At 34.3% G+C, this 18,473-nt stretch overlaps 1 protein-coding gene across 5 annotated transcripts in view; it reads left to right on the top strand.

Moving 5' to 3' along the window:
* The window catches only part of TAPT1 (transmembrane anterior posterior transformation 1), a 46,517-nt gene that overhangs the window by 16,014 nt on the left and 12,030 nt on the right, over positions 1-18,473 (top strand). For all 5 annotated transcript variants that reach the window (XM_085304256.1, XM_085304257.1, XM_085304258.1 and 2 more), the window contains 6 exons: positions 3,819-3,981; positions 7,278-7,413; positions 9,680-9,777; positions 10,053-10,122; positions 17,111-17,191; positions 18,220-18,329. In XM_085304256.1, coding sequence (XP_085160382.1) covers positions 3,819-3,981; positions 7,278-7,413; positions 9,680-9,777; positions 10,053-10,122; positions 17,111-17,191; positions 18,220-18,329 — 658 coding nt within the window. The remainder of the gene's footprint in view (positions 1-3,818; positions 3,982-7,277; positions 7,414-9,679; positions 9,778-10,052; positions 10,123-17,110; positions 17,192-18,219; positions 18,330-18,473) is intronic.

The following is an 18,473-nucleotide window of genomic DNA, read 5'->3' as shown; positions in this document are numbered from 1 at the left end:
CAAGATTGTTTTGAAAGTATTTTCCAATGGTAGTACTGAGTGTGAACATAGTTCCTGAATTACCGATGGCAATACATGGAAATATGTATTGAGGAAAAATGGATACAGAAGATACTGCGCAAAATGAGATCACTAAGACTTTCTGATCATGAGACATCACATAGGGCTGTGTGTTTCTAAATGTATTAAATAGCTTCGTGGGAAGGATGGGACTGATTCCTGACAAATACAGGTTGAACCAGTGTAATTAATAGATAGATAGAGCCTATGTTTTAGTATAAGACAGCAGCATTCAGTTCTCACTGAACAGTGACTACATCAGTTCATAACTGCAGACTTTGCAGGTATTTCTGTGTGTTTGCCAAAAGATGACAAATCTGTTAGGCTTAATCCATTTACTTGATTTCCTTCTCTCTGTGGGAAACAGTTATCTCTATCTGGTATTATATTCAGAGCCACACCTCAAAATCCTTTTGTAAATTTTATTAACCAAAGCAGAAAAGGACTCTGCTGCAATGGAGTGGAACAAGAAATGCTTTAATAGATTTATGAAGCAGTCGTAGTTAGTGTCTCTTAGAAGCATGTTAGCTATAGACTCCGGATTACTTGTCTAGTCAATCTAAAGGTTTTTCTTAAGTGTGTTTAACAAAAGAACACCGAAATGGATTTTAAATGCCAAGAGGGTCATGTTCTTTTCCACTTTCAAGAAAGCAGTTTCCTGTATTCTGCCCTTGCAATAATTCTTGTGCTGATTATGGGATGGAGATACCAAGAGGCTCTTCTGTCATCAAACTGAGGAAATTGAAACTATAAGGACATTTTTGTGTGTTCTTTTACAAGTGTGTTTTGAAAGTTTTCACATTGTTACTGTTGGTTCTACTTCTCATGTGGATAACACTGCACAACTTTGAATAAAAAATTAATGTATTAATTAAAACTTTGAAAACAATCAGTGGAATGTTTACTTAAGTTTTTATAGTTCCTTCCTTATTACAGACTTGTAAAAAACTAAATCAAGTACCCTTTGAAAAAAATTTTTTAAATTCACTAACTTTTAATATTCACCAAATACATTATTTCAATGTACTCTGCTCTTCAAAAGTTTAGTTCTTGTGATCCAGTGTTGCTGGTGTAACCCTTCTGGGCAGCCTTTGAATTGAACCATAGTGAAAGTTATTTAGCTTTTTCTGTACCCAGCATATTTGCAAAATACCTTTGTCTTTGCAGCATATGGAAAGCTGTCTGTGACTTTGCATCTTTGTATGGTAGTATCCTCTGAAGTAAGGTTTCAGAATTGATACTGTGCTCGGAAGAGCAGTTCTGCGCTTAATCATTTGTAATATTTTTTTTTTGAGTTTGTCTTCAGCTGTGGTAGTGATACAATTTASTTTAATATCAACTTTTCCTGTGTTAGTTTTATGCAAGAGAAAGGAGCCATACTGCAGAAAATCAACAAAAGCAGACGAGTGGTAGGGTTAACAGCACAGAGTAACTCTGTCCCTGCTGCACTCTGGTCTTGAACAGCAGCAGCACTTGAGCCAGGTAGCTCAGATATAAAGCACTAAATCAAGAACAAGATGCTTGTATGTTGAATGATGGAGGTAGGAGTGTGAAAGGCCTATAGAGAGGAACTGCAGTTGCTTAATATTCCAAGTGRGGGGAGCCGATGGAAGAGAAGCACTTGCTATAAAAGAATTTTCTTTGTATGGGTTTTGTTTGTTTGTTTGTTTTTTTATCAAGAGCTGTACTTGTAGTTGAGCTTTTTCACATCTTTGGACATTATCATGTTAAAGGTTACAAACAAGATTTCAGCTTGTATTGATTTGTGGACCTCCCAGCATTTTTCCTATGAAAACCTTCCAGAAAGACTGCTGCAGAAACTTCATAAGCATGCTGCATTTAATAGTGCATTTCAGCAAGGTGCCATTCTATCATAAAAAATGGTACCTTGCCATACTTTGAGAACTAGCTGAGCGTTATTTGTTTCCCCCAGGCTCTTCTCAGTTTTCTTTCTTGCATAAATAGTGCTAGCCATGCTTCCTTTGCCATATATTAATGTGTGGCCACACTGAGTACTGGTAATGTTTTAACATATTAGTATATTTAAATAAGAATAACCAYTGAAATGTAGTTAGGTAGAGTAGTAAAGCTTTAAATGTAATTTTTGAGTAGATAGTATTTTTTCTTCTGCAAGAGAATATTTTTTAGATAAGAGGTGAATTTTGGAAGTGCTAGGAAGTRGAGACTTTCAGCTTTTCTTGTTTTGAAATCAAAGTGTTTTAGTTAAAACTCATGGGAARAATGGAAAGAAACTTCACTGAAACTTAATGTCAAGAACTGTCTGAAAAAATATTGTGACATGATTGGTTTATTGTTTTTTGATAGCTTTTGAAAAGTGAGATAGGGTGAGAAAGCCCCCCCTAAACAGTTTGATATGCTAAACTAGGTTAAATTTTATTATTCAGAGTAYAGTTGGTTCTAATTCAGAGATTATACAGAAAAGTGTGTATTAAATGGAGTTGTTACGCTATGGTCAAAATATATAACTGTAGATCTGGGAGTCCTAGAAACTTTCTTACTCTCATACTTCTGGAATGAATATAACACACTTTCCCGTTATAGAATTAAAATATCATGGTTTCCTAGGTACTGTAATGTGATGTATGATTCAATTGTGTGTTTTGAAATTTTCTTCTTTTGAATGGAAGGCACCAAAGAAATCCAAAGTACAACTTTCTTGCTAGTGCAAATGATGTTGTACTTAAATAGGATGTGAATCATGTAGCTGGGATTTTTGACTCRTGCCCACAAGGCCTCTGAAATGTCTTGACTCCTGGAGGGCATTCTGAACTTTTTCTCCAAACACATTCTTGGATTTTGGGAGCATTGTCTCATCTCTATTTAAGTATACAGAAATTTAAAGTTCATAATTTGTATTCTGCTAATTAGTTGCAACTTCTGTAAAATGCAACTTCACTGAAAGCCTTTCAGTGTATATTAAAAAAGTAATAGAATTTTTTTTTTATTTTGATATTTAATTTTTAAATAACTCTTTGATTTTAATTTGAAGACTTAAAATGCTTAGCATGCTACTAATACTAAATAACTAAGAGTGAGCATTGACAAATAAACGTTTACAGTTACATTTTGCCTGATGTGTTGGCTGATATTGTGACAGTTGAGGTAAAGCTATGTGCTTTCTGTAGTTTTAATTTATACAATGAAATTGTATAATGATTCARTTAGTCTTTTTGGTTACCCATGGGACTACAGATAGAAAACTTCTTCATTGTGTCAAGATCAACCTCCAGCTCTATAAWATTGTTTATGTTGAGGCTGCTGCAGGCTGAAAAGAGCTGTGGAATTGYGCTATTCATAAGCCATTCCTCAGTATCTGATCAGTTATACTGAATTTGAATATGCCTGCTTCATTTCTTTTCTTTTGGATAAGGCRAACACTTTTTTGTCTGAGAAAGTCAAATTGATAAGCAGAATTGGTTGGAAGACGGATGGTGATTTAAAAGCCAAAGGACGTTCATGCAGAAGGTTCCTTCCAAGGAGGAATTCTTACCCAACAAATACAAAATTTTAACTAAATGGATGTAGCTTTGGCAATTGAGAGAAGRTGGTCTCATTCACAAGTATGATCTATGAATTTGTCTCAAGAGTGTAGGATGTTTCATGTGTTTTGGGAAGTAGGGGCGGGGGGAAGAGTCAGTAATAAGCTGCATATTTATGTAAATTCATGTTGGCTTGATGACACTTCTATTTTATGAGTATATGACATTTAGTGGAACTTTCTRCACTTTATATTTCAGTGATAGACGTTTGCTGCAACCTGCTCAGGTATGTGACATTCTCAAAGGAGTTATACTGGTCATCTGCTACTTCATGATGCACTATGTTGACTACTCTATGATGTATCATCTGATAAGGGGACAGTCTGTCATAAAACTCTACATCATCTATAAYATGCTTGAGGTAAGAATGTTTGCATCGAAATGTCAGTATGCTCTTTTTCAGGATGTCTAAAATACTGTGATATTAGAATATTTATATTTAAAATTTGGCCTATCTCTTATTCTCACAATCCCCATACACACATCCTCGTTATATTAAATGTAAATGTAGAATAACAGACAAGTTAATGAAAAAATAATTTTTGTAGATTTCTGTTTGATATTATTTGTATTTGTATTTCCTATAATTCATKAATAAATTCAGTTGAATGAAAACTGAGAAATGAGAATGGAAGARGAAATATCTTAAACTGAAGTGTAAGAAATAGAATGTGTGTATTCAAAAACTCATTGAGACAAACAAACTGTTGATTTGAAACAGAAGATCTTGAGAGGGAACAGAGAAGGAAGATGGGTAGAAGGCATGGAATTTGCATTTTTTAAATACTTTATTATGAAATTATATCTTATCTATAAGAACAGACAAATTACTGCTTAACTTCTCTCAGTCCTGGCTGGMAGACAGAAGCCTGAGTACATAGGTAGTAAGTTAGATAAATGTAGGAAAACAAGAAAAGGAAATGTGTGGTTTGGGAGGTAAGACAAAGATAAATCCTTGGAAAAACTTAGCTACTTGTACTGTGTTATTAATGTAAAACATTAGATTTTAATTCCACTCGTATAATCAGTGATTCACAAAGTAAGTAATATCTTTGGTAGGCTTTTTATGGCTACAGTCTTATCTCAGATAAAGGACATGATAGTGATACARCCTGTTCAGAGGACTCACAGCTGTGTACGAGAGTTGTTCTACCAGTAATCCAGGATCTCTGAATAATGTGTTAATCTGTGTKTGAGCATCTGTTGTACCTTTGCTTGAAGACTACTAAAAACTAAGCTACACTTGTGTGTAATCTAAATATTTTGTCTAAAGACGCTTGTTTTTCCTCATGAGAAATGAGAATATTGAATAAGGAACAGGCTTCATACCCTAATGAAGCAAATGTCATACAAGCTACCTCCATTCTTTTAGTTGTAATAATTTTTATTTCTTTTGCATGTTTTTCACTAAATCTAAAATTAAAAATATTAAATTGGCACTGAGATGTTGTGTTAACTGTAGTTTTGTTGTAAACATTCTCCCACTCTCTCCCGCTCTCTCTGAAGTTCTTTGCTATTTTTAGCAAAACCAGACATGTTTCTCAACTAAAGTACTAGCTGCTCTTAACTTGGGAGCAGGAAAAAAGGAAATCTCTTACTGTTTGGAGTTACTATACTTATTAGAGTTACATTAGACTTCAGAGTTGAAAGCTGGAAACAGTACTTTATTTCCTTGGTCTATTATAAARCCCTGCTTACGAAACCAGAGAGCAGCATGGGCGGGGGGAGGTGGTTGTGTTTTTTGTCTGTGAATATTTTTTGTTTGTTTTTGGTTTGATTTTTTTGAGGCTGTCTTTGAAAGGATAAGTTGCAGCCACAATATTAGCAGCAAATGGCATGGTATCCCTCTGAAAAATTTGGTCGAAAGTCTACTTTCAACATTTTGAGTATTGCCTTGTGGAGACTACTTCAGTGGAATTTTGTTATAAATATTTACTACTAATGCAAGAAATAAGCTTTTATTAGAACATGTTAAATATGCATTTTCTTAAAATAATAAAATTTACACTTTCAAAAATTTGTCCAAATAGGAAGTTTTTTTTTTTTTTTTTTAATTTCATTAAATTACTGATTGAGATGTTTACAATGTCCTAATGTTTTCGGCTGTTGATAAGTCCAGAGAGAATTGTCCTGGACAGATTTAAAGGAATGCAAAATCTTCAAATTATGTGCTGAATGCTCCAGATAGCCAGGTTAAGGGGAGCACTCAGCACAATTGGCTTAAATGGCACTTCTCTTTTTTTAGATTCAGACCCACCGGCTCCTGCTCCTTGTGAAGCCCTAGCGTGCGTTATGCTGGTGACAACACTCACCATGGAATTCTGCTGGAGCCTGGAGCCGGCATATAGGGTTTAGGTAAGTCACTTTTGGAAAAGCAAGCAACAATATTGTGTAGTGGGTTTTAATATCTTTTATACTGTTGGATATAAAACAGGATTATTAAAATAAGAAGGAAAACAAAGCCACCATTTTTACCTAATAAAACCCTCACAATATTGTGGACAAAAACTTACCAGACTCTAAGCATTCTGTAGTGGGTGTTAACCACCAGGTAACCGTAGCTGGTGTATTATTAATCACAATGAGCAGGAACCAAAGAACGTAGACTACCTCAATGTACAAAATGTAAAAGCCGAAAACAATGCCATTGTAAATATCATTTGAACCAACTTTTTTGRCCTTCAGAGTTACAGTAATTAATCAGCTCATGGCTTAATTCATTTTAATGCATAGATTATGTTTAGAGTAGCAGATTGTAGTGCAGGTTGAGGCATTCAGTAAAATTATTTTTATTCAGTCTTTTCATATCTTAGGTAATCTCAGTGAATGTTGGCTTGAAAAGGTTAAAGCATATAATTTCTCTCTTCAGTATCCTTACATTTAAACTGTTAATTAGAAAAGCCAGGAAATTAAATCTACTTATGTTGTCCTTTGAACTCATTTTCTAGATAATGTGATATGGTTCAATTTTTGCAAGTGCATCTTATACTCAGTTCTATATCGCTACTTGTTGTTTTAACATGTCTAAAATTGTTTTTCTCCTGTAGAAAGACAGTAAGAGGAAACATCACTTATTTGTGTTTATTGAGTAGAGGTGACCAGTTTGTAATATGTAGTTATTTCAGTTTGGTTTTGTAAGCAGATAAAGGTAGCACTTACTYTGGCTGGACATGTGTTTTGTAAAGCAGAGTTAATTTTTGTACCTCCCACCTCCCAGTTGTCTTGTACAGGTTGAATTTAAAATTACTGAACTTGAATATTAGGAGGGGGGAAAAAATGTATCACAGCCTTTTCTCTTAATGATCTTCAGCTTTACCTGATTGCTAATTATGAAGTGTTGAGAACTGATGGAATTCCATTTGACCCTTCTTGCTGTGGTATTGAATTACCAACTTGATTTGCTGTCCTTGTTTTTTTCTGTCTCTAGCATTACCACTGCCTAGTTTTTTTCCTGCTTGCTGCATATATTCTCTGGATTGCACTTTGGATGTTTGTAGTTCTAAACTAGTTTTCCCTTCTTGAAACAAGAAGTGAAAAAGATGTGAAATTTGTTTATTTATTTATTTTTAGGTAGGGATGTATCATGGTGGAATATACAAATATCTTGAAGGGAAAAAAATCATTGCTTTTAGGAAGTAAAAAGATATTCTTGTTTAGGTGGCAGATCGTCTGTTTTCTTCATTTGGACAAGATATTTTGGATGCTCTGTATTGGACGGCTACAGAACCTAAGGAGAGAAAAAGAGCTCATATAGGTGTGATTCCTCACTTCTTCATGGCAGTGCTTTATGTCTGTATCCTTTTTGTCTTCAGCAAATTGCAAAACTTTCTAGATTAAAGAATTTACAGTAATTGTTTTGAATTATTTTCTTCAAATATACTTGGAAGTTTTATTATATTCTGGAATTAAGGTCTGTTTAATTTCAAAATTGCCACTGTTAYGTTAAAAAAAATTACGTGCTTTTAAAAAAAAACCTTCAAAGTAGTATTCTACTATAGTAGTAGACAACATTATTAATACTTGAAATGTAGAAAATAGAAGACAGTAGTTGGTATTTTGAGAAACTTAATTCTCTTTTGTGCTAAATATTTTTGGGTCACAGGACGTGTTCAGGACAGTATGTTTGTTACTTACTGGAATGTTTTAACCATGTATCTTTGAAAATATTTTCTTGAAAGCRTAGTAACTTTAATGCTTGCATGCTTTCTCTTTATTAGCTTCTAATTTGTCTGAAGTGATTATAGTAGGATGCAAGCAGAACAGCCTAATTCTYGGTGTGAGGACAAAGCTTTTGRGGAGGAGGGAATATTTGTAGGCCTTTTTATACAGTATGGGTACTTACATTCTTTCAGCAAGAAGGGAACTAATTGGCCTCATATTTAGCATAAATATAGGTTAGTCTTGTTCATCTTTAACTGCCAAAGTAGCAATAACCAATGGTTGTAGACTTAAGCATATGGAAATGAGTTGTGAGGTACTGGAATTTTAAAAGACTATCTTGCATCTGCTTTTAGCAGTGCTCAGGGTTGTCAGCACTTCTTTCCACTGACTCAGAACCCGTCTGTATTACGTGACACAAGATGACCATAGTTCAGTAAACAAACAAGGCGATGTGAATTAAACAAGCAAGTTCATTACTATTAATTACACATTGGATGAAGCAATGAAATAGTTCCAGGCTTTGATATCTTCAGATAGGCTTAACAGGAATTCATTTACTAGGTGCGCAGAACACGGTCTTATTTACTGTGATAATATAAATGGCAGCTTTCTTGATTCTCTGATAGCTGATATTTCAGTGATTGGGCTAACCATCTGTATWTGTTTGCAACAAACATGATAAAATATACTGAGTTTGATCCAGGAGCATTTAGAGTCAGGCCTTTTTAAAGAGCTGTTGTAATGGTGAGGTTAGCTAAAATTTTACCTGTAGAGATAATTTTCCTTAAGGAAAAGCAAGTGAGATTAATTTGGTATCACTRTGAGACTTGTTCCATTAAACATACTCTCTTGGGCTGTGTCTATGTTAGTAAGTGATATTAATAAAATAAAAWGAATTGGTAGAGAGAAACAGTTGATGCTGAAGCCTTAATGTCTGCACTATATATGTTTGTTCAGGAGGCGAAAGTTTCTTCAGTCTTATCCTAACCTGATTGGTCCCCTACACTATTAATGATTGGAGCACATATTTTGGTTTAGTTTTCTATGTAAGGAATATGGTTTGGGKKTTTTKTTTGTTTGTTTGTTTTTGTTTTTTGTACTCAGAACCACTTCATGATTTGAACCAAGGAATGGTAAATACAGGCAATCAAGAAATTAACTTCCAACAGATCATTTAATTCATTTAAGCAGATGGTTAAGAGTAGGTTATGTGAAGACCAAATACATGCTACTTAGAGATGCCCAGGCTTCAGCAGCTGGAGCGTGTGCTTAATGTAGTGAAGTGCATAAAGAGGCAAGCACATGCTARTAAGAAACTCTAACTATTCTGTAGTGAAGTAACCCTAAAGTGAACTTATAAAGATGGCCTGCTAAATAAATAAATAAATAAATAGTTTGGTAGATGTGGTAATATATCTAGAATTACTGTGCTTTCCTCTGTTTTCTGTGAAATCCCTATGCTATTCCTGTATCTCAGATCCTTTTTTTTTTTCTCCAGCGTATATTGCTATTTCTCCTTTCTGATGCCATCAAACTCTTTTAGAACATAAYTTTAATGTCCTAAAATAGTTACTAGTTTGTTATGTGTTACAAAGCACTGTGGGTACATTATACATGCTACAGAGCTGAAGGAAATGTAGCRTGCATGTATGAATGTTAGAACAGAAATACGTTTGTGTTGAGCTAGTTTTGTATTGTGCTGGATGAAGTCTCAAACTTACTGAAGTAATGCAGAAGATTTAAGTATTGTCTTGGCATAAATCTAGATTTAGATGGAGAAACTTTTTTCTTATTAGGAACTTTGGAAACAAAACAGGAAATCTGGGTTTTGATTCTGTTGATACTGTTGTGCAGAAAAATTCTTTCCAAATATACTTCCTTAATCTTGTTATCTGTAGTYCTGCATGCCATTCTTATAATGGTTCAAGCAACAACCCTTAACGTGGCCTTCAACTCCCACAATAAATCATTACTTACCATCATGATGTCCAATAATGTAAGTATGGTATGCGTTTGACAGCTCTGAGTACTATTCTACCATGTAAATAAATGCAAGAGTTTAAATACCTGTATGCCACGCTTCCGCATCACTTTGTTCTGTTCTRACATATTTGCATAGCGTGTGGAAAAGCTTTATTTTGTAGTCACCCTAATTTTTTCAGCATTCTTCATCTTAATGTATCATATTGCAGATTTTCATAATCTTTATCTAATTTGTTGATTCTGGTTTGTTACCAATAGGAACTAACTAACTGTTTTTAAAAATTGCAGTTTGTTGAAATAAAAGGAAGTGTTTTCAAGAAGTTTGAGAAGAACAATCTTTTTCAAATGTCAAATAGCGGTATGTATAGCTATGCTAATCGGAGGAAAATGAAATAAGCAACTGATTTCTTTTGCTTGTTAAAATAATTTTACCTTCATGTTAATGAGCATTCTGACTTGAATTCCAGATCTCCCCTAGTTGATTAGCATGAAAATGAAATTCCACTGCTAGGAAGAATATTTTTGGTTAAATAGCTAGTTTTTTGTTTTTAAGACTCTAAAACAACTTGTCAGTTCTGTGCTCAATTGATTAGGTAGTCACCTCAAATACAAGGTACAATAGAGTTTCAGAGTATAGACATTTCTGAAGAGTTTCATGTCTTCGTAATAYTGACTTGCGGTGTACTATGTTTACAGTGGTTCCAGAATACATACTGTTTGGCAGTTATGAGGCTGCCTCTTGGAATACTATGTTTTTTCCAAAAGAAATGTAACAAGTTAAACTGAAATAGCTGGCTTGTGAAGAAAAGCGTGATTAAAAAAAAACTACGTTTTTTAGGACATATCAGAAATGGTTTTAATTTGATGATAATAATAATAATAATAATAATTGATGATGATAATAGTAAGATAATAGCAGATGGTGCTTAGGAAATGAATGCTGTGCTTCTGGCACTTTGAACTGTGATGCTACTCTTCAGTATAAAATTTACAAACTTAGCTTGAGTGTCTCAGCTGGAAAAGATGTTTTAGGTGTCGCTTAATGGAGGTTCTTTATACTAGTGATATTAGCCATCTAAAATACTGCATTCTTGGTTTTAAAATAAAAACAGTAATAACGATAGCATCTTATGATTGTGTTGGAGTTTTTCATTTTTATTGTTTTTCTGATCTTTGAATGTATTTATTTCTGTTGCTTTTGACAATACAGCAAAAAAATTTATGCAGATATGCAAATGAAATAGAGTATCTTCTTTTTAAAAACTGAAAACTTAAATACTTAACAGGAAAAAATAGTGTAGCTTTTYTTAAGAAGATGGAAAATTTAGATATTTTTCAAGTTATGTCATTAGCAGGCTTGCCTCAGATTTTGAAATCTGACTCTTGATGTGTGGCATTTTTTTGTTTGTGTGTGGGGGTTTTGTTGTTGTTRTTTTTCTCTTTTGGATGAAAGGCTTATGTAGAAACATAAATATTTAATGTAATGGAAAAACTAGCACTTAAATCTTCCTCATAAGTTCTGAAAAGCTAAAAAATGAATCTTCTTCCCAGTATGATGAAGTTCAGTATAATGTTCATCATTTTCTAATGATACATATTTCTCATGCCACGGTTTAAACATTTAAAACTATAAACCGTAACTTTACAGCGAGAACATCTGAAAGTGATATTTATTGCTGAAATATTCACAGAAGACAATTAGACATTCTCTTAAGTTGTCTCACATCAGTGAGAGAACTCATAGAAAAYATCTCACAAGCATTTGCCCAGCCCTCCTATTGTAAAGACAAGTCCTATTTTTTTCATTGATTTAAATCTTGAAATAAATGAGAGACTGCTAGTAGAAATGGCTGTTAATTTCCTCCATAAAAAAATACCTGTGATAGTATGCTAGAAGAGATGTTTTATCAATATTTTATTGCTAAGCACATTTATTGAAGACCTATAATGGCAATATCAGATCTTTGTTTATCACTCAGTGGAAAAAGTGATGCCGTTCATTATGGCAGATGGATTTGGAAGTAGATGAGYACATACAAGATGTGATACAAGAGTGCATAGAGCAAGCTAATTTATTCCCTACAAATTGATAACTAATTTTCCCTGGAACACTCCTTAGAATACTCATAAATAGTGTTTTTTCTCTTAATAGATATAGGGTGGTAGACAGGTTTTTAGGAAGGCTTTTCATATCTTTTGAAATTGAACTGGTRGTATTGACCAGTTCTTAGTGAAGTTGTGAGGCAGTAAATCTGTTCATTTTTGTGGTAATTTTGTTATCCTTTAAATATTTTACTTTTTGCAACTGAAACAGTAGTGCATCTTGTATTGGCATACTGTGTGTGTTCTGATGTATTTTAAAATCTTCTTTGTCAGCTAATTCAAATAGAATTTAAGAACTTAAAGGATTTATTCAAGAAGGATCTAGGAATCATCTGTTTTTTWAAAAAAACAAGTTATAGCTTATGGTCATCTAGTTATTTAATAAATGCAAAAATTATTTTCAGTGCTGGAAGTTAACACAGGTCTTGTGACTTGGATAGTTGTTTGAAACAGTAGCTAAAGAATCTGTGATTTCAACCATATTCACTTCTGCAGCTCTGACTTGTCAGCTGAAACAGAACTGCTTCTRCATTGTTGCCCTGATTTATTAGGAAACTAATATGCACTAATAAATGTGCACTCAAGCAATCTAAGCACTATAGCTATAGGAGAAAACTATTATACAAGAGACTTTAATTCTCATTGTAGCAGAAAAAATACTTCACTGAATCAAAATAGTATAGTCTCTTTTTGAAATAGATATCTACAAGCTGTTTTTGTTTGTTTGTTTTTTTGTAGAGTTCAGGATTAGTGGATGAGGAGACCATGAGGAGACAAAGCAAAGAAAAGCTCTTTAATTGCTGTTGAAAGCCCAGCATGCTGCCTTCCTTTATTCTTTTAAATCTGTCTTATTTTAATTTCAAGCTGTGYTCCAAACTGATTTTTTAAAAAGCACAGTTGTATCTCTTATGATAAAGCACTTAAGTGACACATTACGTTATATCCCTCGGTTGACTAATTGGCTAGATTATTCCATGTTTTTAGATGTTGTATCTGAAAAGCTTAACATTATTTACAGTGTTTCTGGAACTTCAGTTTATTCCTTTTCTATAGTTAATAACTTCCTTCAGCTTCTTTGCTAGTTACTTMCCTTTTTTCATCATCTTAATTACATCTTTTTTCTTAATTCTGTTTACTTTTGGTCAGAATATTCAAGTCTTCATTTACCTTTAATCTGTGGGCTTCAGAATGTTTCTTGATGTAGCTATTTAATTTTCTAACCTAGTTTTTCAGTTTAGAGATAAGCATTTTGGAGGCAGGGAGAWAGGTTTAAAGATAGTCTGGCCAGTGCCTCTTTACTTCATTCCTTGTTCTGCCTTTGATGTAGCTTTTTGGTGTTCCAGTCACTTGTTATAAGGCAATTTTCATTGGCATCTGTTATGAACTGAAAGATCTTGTTTCACTTCTTACAGACCATAACTTGTCACCAGCTTTTGATTACATTAATCTTGTTGACCATATGTTTAGATCAAAATTTTTTACTTTCTGATGAAAATTTTTTACTTTCCAGCCTTGATGAATCAGGGATTTTGGAAAGAAATGATTGGGTGTTCCAAAGACTGTTTTCTATGCAAATGTGGAGAAGTGCCACTTCTGGATCTCTCTTCTTATTCTGGGATCTCCCTGCCATTCTGATTATCACTGGAAAGTACTTAAGTTCTTCAGAGTTCAGTTCCTTCATGACTAAGTTCCAGGCATCTCTGTTGCTATCAGTCTTTTAGACTACATTTTCTCTATTTTCTTGAAGGATTTATAGGAGGTCGGAATTCATTATTAGTGTGGGCACAGATTTCCATTCCAATTGAAATGGAAGCAGGAATGATGGAAGCAGAATGAAAATATTCAAAATCTGTTTTGGATATGTTGCCCAATCCTTCTGCTTTGGGTGTTACTTCACGGATTTAATGGCAAGAACTTACTACTTGCTGCTTTTCCTATTGCATTTACAGTAATACACACCTCATTGGCTTTGAAATAATGTGTGCTGAGTGTGTTTATATGACAGCCCTGATAGGCACATGTRACTTAGACTCATAGAGAGAGGAATATAGTGGTTAGACTGTGACACTTGATCACTGATCTCTGATACAGTAAGTCTTGGAAGGTGTGATTCKTCCTTTACCTTGTCAATACACTGAAGTATATGTTTTCAAGAAAACTGAAGAKATAAAATCATCTGTAGTCACTTGCACCACTGTTAGATGTCTGGACTCATAAGCAGATTCAGTAGCATAGTTGTCATATTTTGAAACAGTCTGAAGTGTGTTTTAATGGAAAGTATATTTCATGATGTATGGCACAGTCTCTGTGCTATTAAAAACAGAGTTCAAGCAAGGTATTAACACATAGCCTATGCGTGGTATGTGCTGACAAGAGATCAATCAGGGAAATGAATAAGCATATCTGAATTAGTGGTAGATAGCAGTTCTTCAAAACTCAGGAACAGAAACAGTGAGAAATTAAATTTCTTAATCATTTGCTTGTGAAGGTGGCTGAAGACCATGTAAAATGTCCTCAGCCAGTCGTTTTAGCTGTCATTTAAYCTTGTCTTGTAATGGAGAGGGGTATTAAAGCTACACTATATATTCTAACAGAAGATCAATTTGTAATGTGTTTATCACCACCACTTTATGGAATGTTAGAAACCGAGTGGAAATGTCTTACATTGGTACGTTATTAAAGATCCTCATGATGAAGAATGAGGACTGGAGATCGCTCTCCACCCCGCCTCCTCTAAAATCTTCTTCATGCTAAAGCAGAAAAGAGGTATCTCATTTTGCCGATACCTGTCGCCTTCATGATTGTACCAACAGCAGTAACTTGTCAGTGTTCCCCTAAATTCCCCCATACACTTCCAGGCTTCTTGAAGTAATTTGCTTTCCTTTTCCTTTTCTTTTTCTTTTTTTCTTCCCTGGCAGTTTTAAAGTCTGTAAGTAATAAATTTAGAGATACAGCCTCACTTGCTCCATAGTTCACATGACCTGAAAAGTTGCGCTATATAATAAAAGGAATTTCCTTTCTGTATTAAAATAGAATAAAATAAAGACCCACCAGCAAAGTGCCTAATGACACATTATTCATATATAGTTTGTGTTTGGAAATCTTAGTTCAGATTTAGGAGTGATCATCACTAGCYGTTCCAGATATCCTAGAATTTTCTACCTTTATCTTTGAGGCTGAAAATGAAATAAATTTATAAATTATTTGTGATTACTGTTGAAGCTGCTTTAAAATGCCCTTTCCCCCTTGCTTGCTTCTCTGATTACCCAGCTGATGAGCTAAGTCAAGAGCAGCCTCACTCATTCCTCTCTCTTTGAGTAGCCTTGAACTGCTGTGTCAGGAGATAAAAYAGAGAGGGCAGTGAGAGCAGGAAAAATAAGGAGAGGACAAAAACAGGTAAAAAAGCCTGTCATCCAGTCCTTGAAAGTGGTGGTAGTGTCAGGGGGGAAGTGCTTATTATTGCACTCTGAAGAGCAAGGGAAGCCCTCGAATTTGTCCCTTCTCTTGCCAAGCCTGAGGTCATGTGAGCCAATATATACTGCATAAAGGCCTGGAAGATTGGCTTAAGCCTAGTGCTTAGGACTGGATTAAGATCCTTCCTTTGCACTTTGGAATTTCTGCTTGTAGCGGTTTTCATGTGATCTGAAGTACTGAAGATGGGGTCTGTGTGTTGTCTTAAGCAATACTGATCAGTTACGTTCCRTAACTGTGGAAACATGCAATATGGGGAACAGGATAAAATTTTGTAGAGRTTGCAGGTGGACGGCTGAAAACTCAGGGACTACTTTTTTAGGTTGCTAATGATTGCAATGTAGAAATTTGCAATATAAAATATACAGTGTCTAGTTATAACTCATATCTAGATTTATCAGAAGATACTCTATTCTTTTAGTAACTTTGTTAGTATTTTATGAACTCGACAGCACAGAAGAGCTTTCGTTACTTAATTTTTGGTGTTATCTGCAGGAAACCAGGAAATTAGTCTCAGTGCTTCACATGCATGTGTGGGGTTTTTTTTCCTAGTGTTGATTTTTATTATACAGAAAGATGTTTTGTTTCTTCCCTAGCCTGTTCCACAAACATATGCTCTCTATTTGCCACTAGTTCTGTTTTGTCTGGCTCTCCCCCCCACCATACTAACATAAATGTACCTAAGAATATGCCTTTTTACCTCTGTGCGTGCATCTCGTTCTTTTATACTTGAATTTTGTGTGTTCTTCCTCCCCTTCTCCTGGGGAGGCTTTCTTTGTTACTGCTTCTTTCCTTCAGGGTTGCCAATATTTTGAAATTTCCTATTGAGGATTTAAAAATAAATAATAAAATGAGGAATATTGTTACACAAGAATGTTGTAACTGCTGCTGTCAACACCTGTCTTTTGGTCTCTAATCCATTAGAGATGAAAGCTTCTAACAATTACTAAGTATATGCCAAGATGTGTTTTGTCCAACTTGGTGCTCCTGTGTTCTTYTGAACGTTTTTTTTCTTCTGTCATGTTTTTCTTTAATTTTTGACTAAAATCAGTAGATAGAAYACTAGATAGTTTGAGCTGCTCATGAAGATCTTGAATTCTTTGGATTCAAAGATGATGTACCCACAGAACAATACTGTTACATTAACATGTGTCACAAATAATATCTTCACAGGTTTTTATTATAGCTGTCTTCTAAAAAGACTTGGTCAATCTTCCTAGCTGGTGGTGCTGTTATGTTTTGGGTTAAGTTTTATTATATCTTTCAGTAATACAATTTCAAGAAGTATTTTTAATATGTGAAGCACTTTGCTAATTCCTAGAGCACTCTGTATAAATTGTTGCTGTAAATAAGATACCAACGTGGAAGAAAAAGCTGTTTGGTCTGTGAGGGCAAGCCACAGGACTTTTATTATTTTCATAACTGAGCTGATGTATGCTGCTGTTCCCTTTTAAGGTTGCTCTGGGAAAGACCAATAAGAATCATCTAGTTGAGGTGTGATAGTTCACTTAAGGCCCCTTTTTGTACTACTGTTCTAGGATATAACAATTTTGATACCTGATATCTGTAGAAAGTGTGTTTGCTGTGCAAATTACTTGAAATGAGGCAGGTGTGTTGTCTTCAAAATCTGATCAAATAACCTGTGGAAAACATCGGTCTAAGATTTAATAAATGATACAGAATAAATATGCATACATATCTATATATGCAAACAAATGAATGAATGTTTAGACTTAACAGCTTTCTCTTTTCTTTTTTTTTTCCTCCACTAGATATAAAGGAGAGGTTCACAAATTATGTACTGCTACTAATAGTATGTCTAAGAAATATGGAGCAGTTCTCATGGAATCCAGGTAAGTAAAGCGATATAAAAAATAAAATTCACAGTTACAAATTCCTGTGGTGTAGGTAAAGTTTTAAGACAGCTATATTTCTTACTTACCTTGGCAATCTGAAAGACTGTTGATAAAGATGATTCTTAATTGAGGAATCTTGTTTTCTGAAATACTTCAGATTCTCATTTTTCAGACCTTAGCTTTCTTGTAATATGCTTCTATCAGAAGGGATGGAATCAGTGTGCTATTACACTACGAAGAATCATAGTTATGTTTCAAACATTGTCTTGAGTGACACCTAGACAAATTTATTTTGTGAGGCTATCGAGATGAAAAAGTGCAATATTCTAAAAAACTTGTTTGTAACTTAATATTAATAATACTTACTGTTTTGAATAAACATTGGGTCAATATTCAATTCTATTTTAATAAGGAGTATTAAAACTTTAGTTTAATAACGTTGAGCCCATATCTGTGTGATGTATTTTGACTGAATGTTACCAATCAACCTAAATCTTAAGTTAAGCATCCAAGAGRCTAACTGCAAGTGCTTTGTCTATTTTTCCTATTTACTGAGCACCTGCTGTCTAATACATGTAAAGATTTTCTTCCTGGTCAAGATAAATCTTTACAGAATCATAGAATGGGTAAGGTTGGAAGGGACCTCTGGAGATATCTAATAATCATACAGATCATCTCCCTGGTCAAGCAGGGTCACCTAGACCATGTTAGACAGGGTTGCATCCAGGCGGATTTTGAATATCTCCAGAGAAGGGGACTCCACAACCTCTGTGGGCAGCCTGTTCCAGTACAATTTAAGGGCTGTAGAATCTAATCCTAGCTGTGGCATAACTGCATAGTGCCAATCTTTCTAGAGCAATCATGAGATAAGAGAGAATTTGTACAGTAACTGCTGAGTGGTGGTGTAAATTTGCAGATACTCTTTTGGACTGAGAATTAYTGTCTGCTGAGCACAAGTCCTGTAACTCTCACTTTGAGTATTGGTGTCAAATTAAATGATCTGACTTGCTTTTTCCAACTTTCAGATCATCTTTGGGTGTTATTCCCAGATGTTTGCATGGTGATTGCTTCAGAAATTGCAGTGGATATTGTGAAACATGCCTTTATAACAAAATTCAATGACATCACAGCAGATGTAGGTATTCTGTTTGGAATGCTGAATGCTATTTTATTTTGCTAATTTTTTTTAATATTAAGATTGTTACATTTTTCTACCCTGGATTCAATCTTGTTACTTTTTTATGCAGGATTTTTTTCATTTGGGAAATCTTGGGGGTAA

The sequence above is a fragment of the Rhea americana genome, unplaced genomic scaffold (assembly GCF_003343005.1).
Source record: "Rhea americana isolate MKP2758 unplaced genomic scaffold, rheAme1 scaffold_205, whole genome shotgun sequence".
NCBI lineage: Eukaryota > Metazoa > Chordata > Aves > Rheiformes > Rheidae > Rhea > Rhea americana.
Note: the sequence above shows the minus strand (reverse complement) of the source record. Positions and strands in the feature narration are given on the sequence as shown.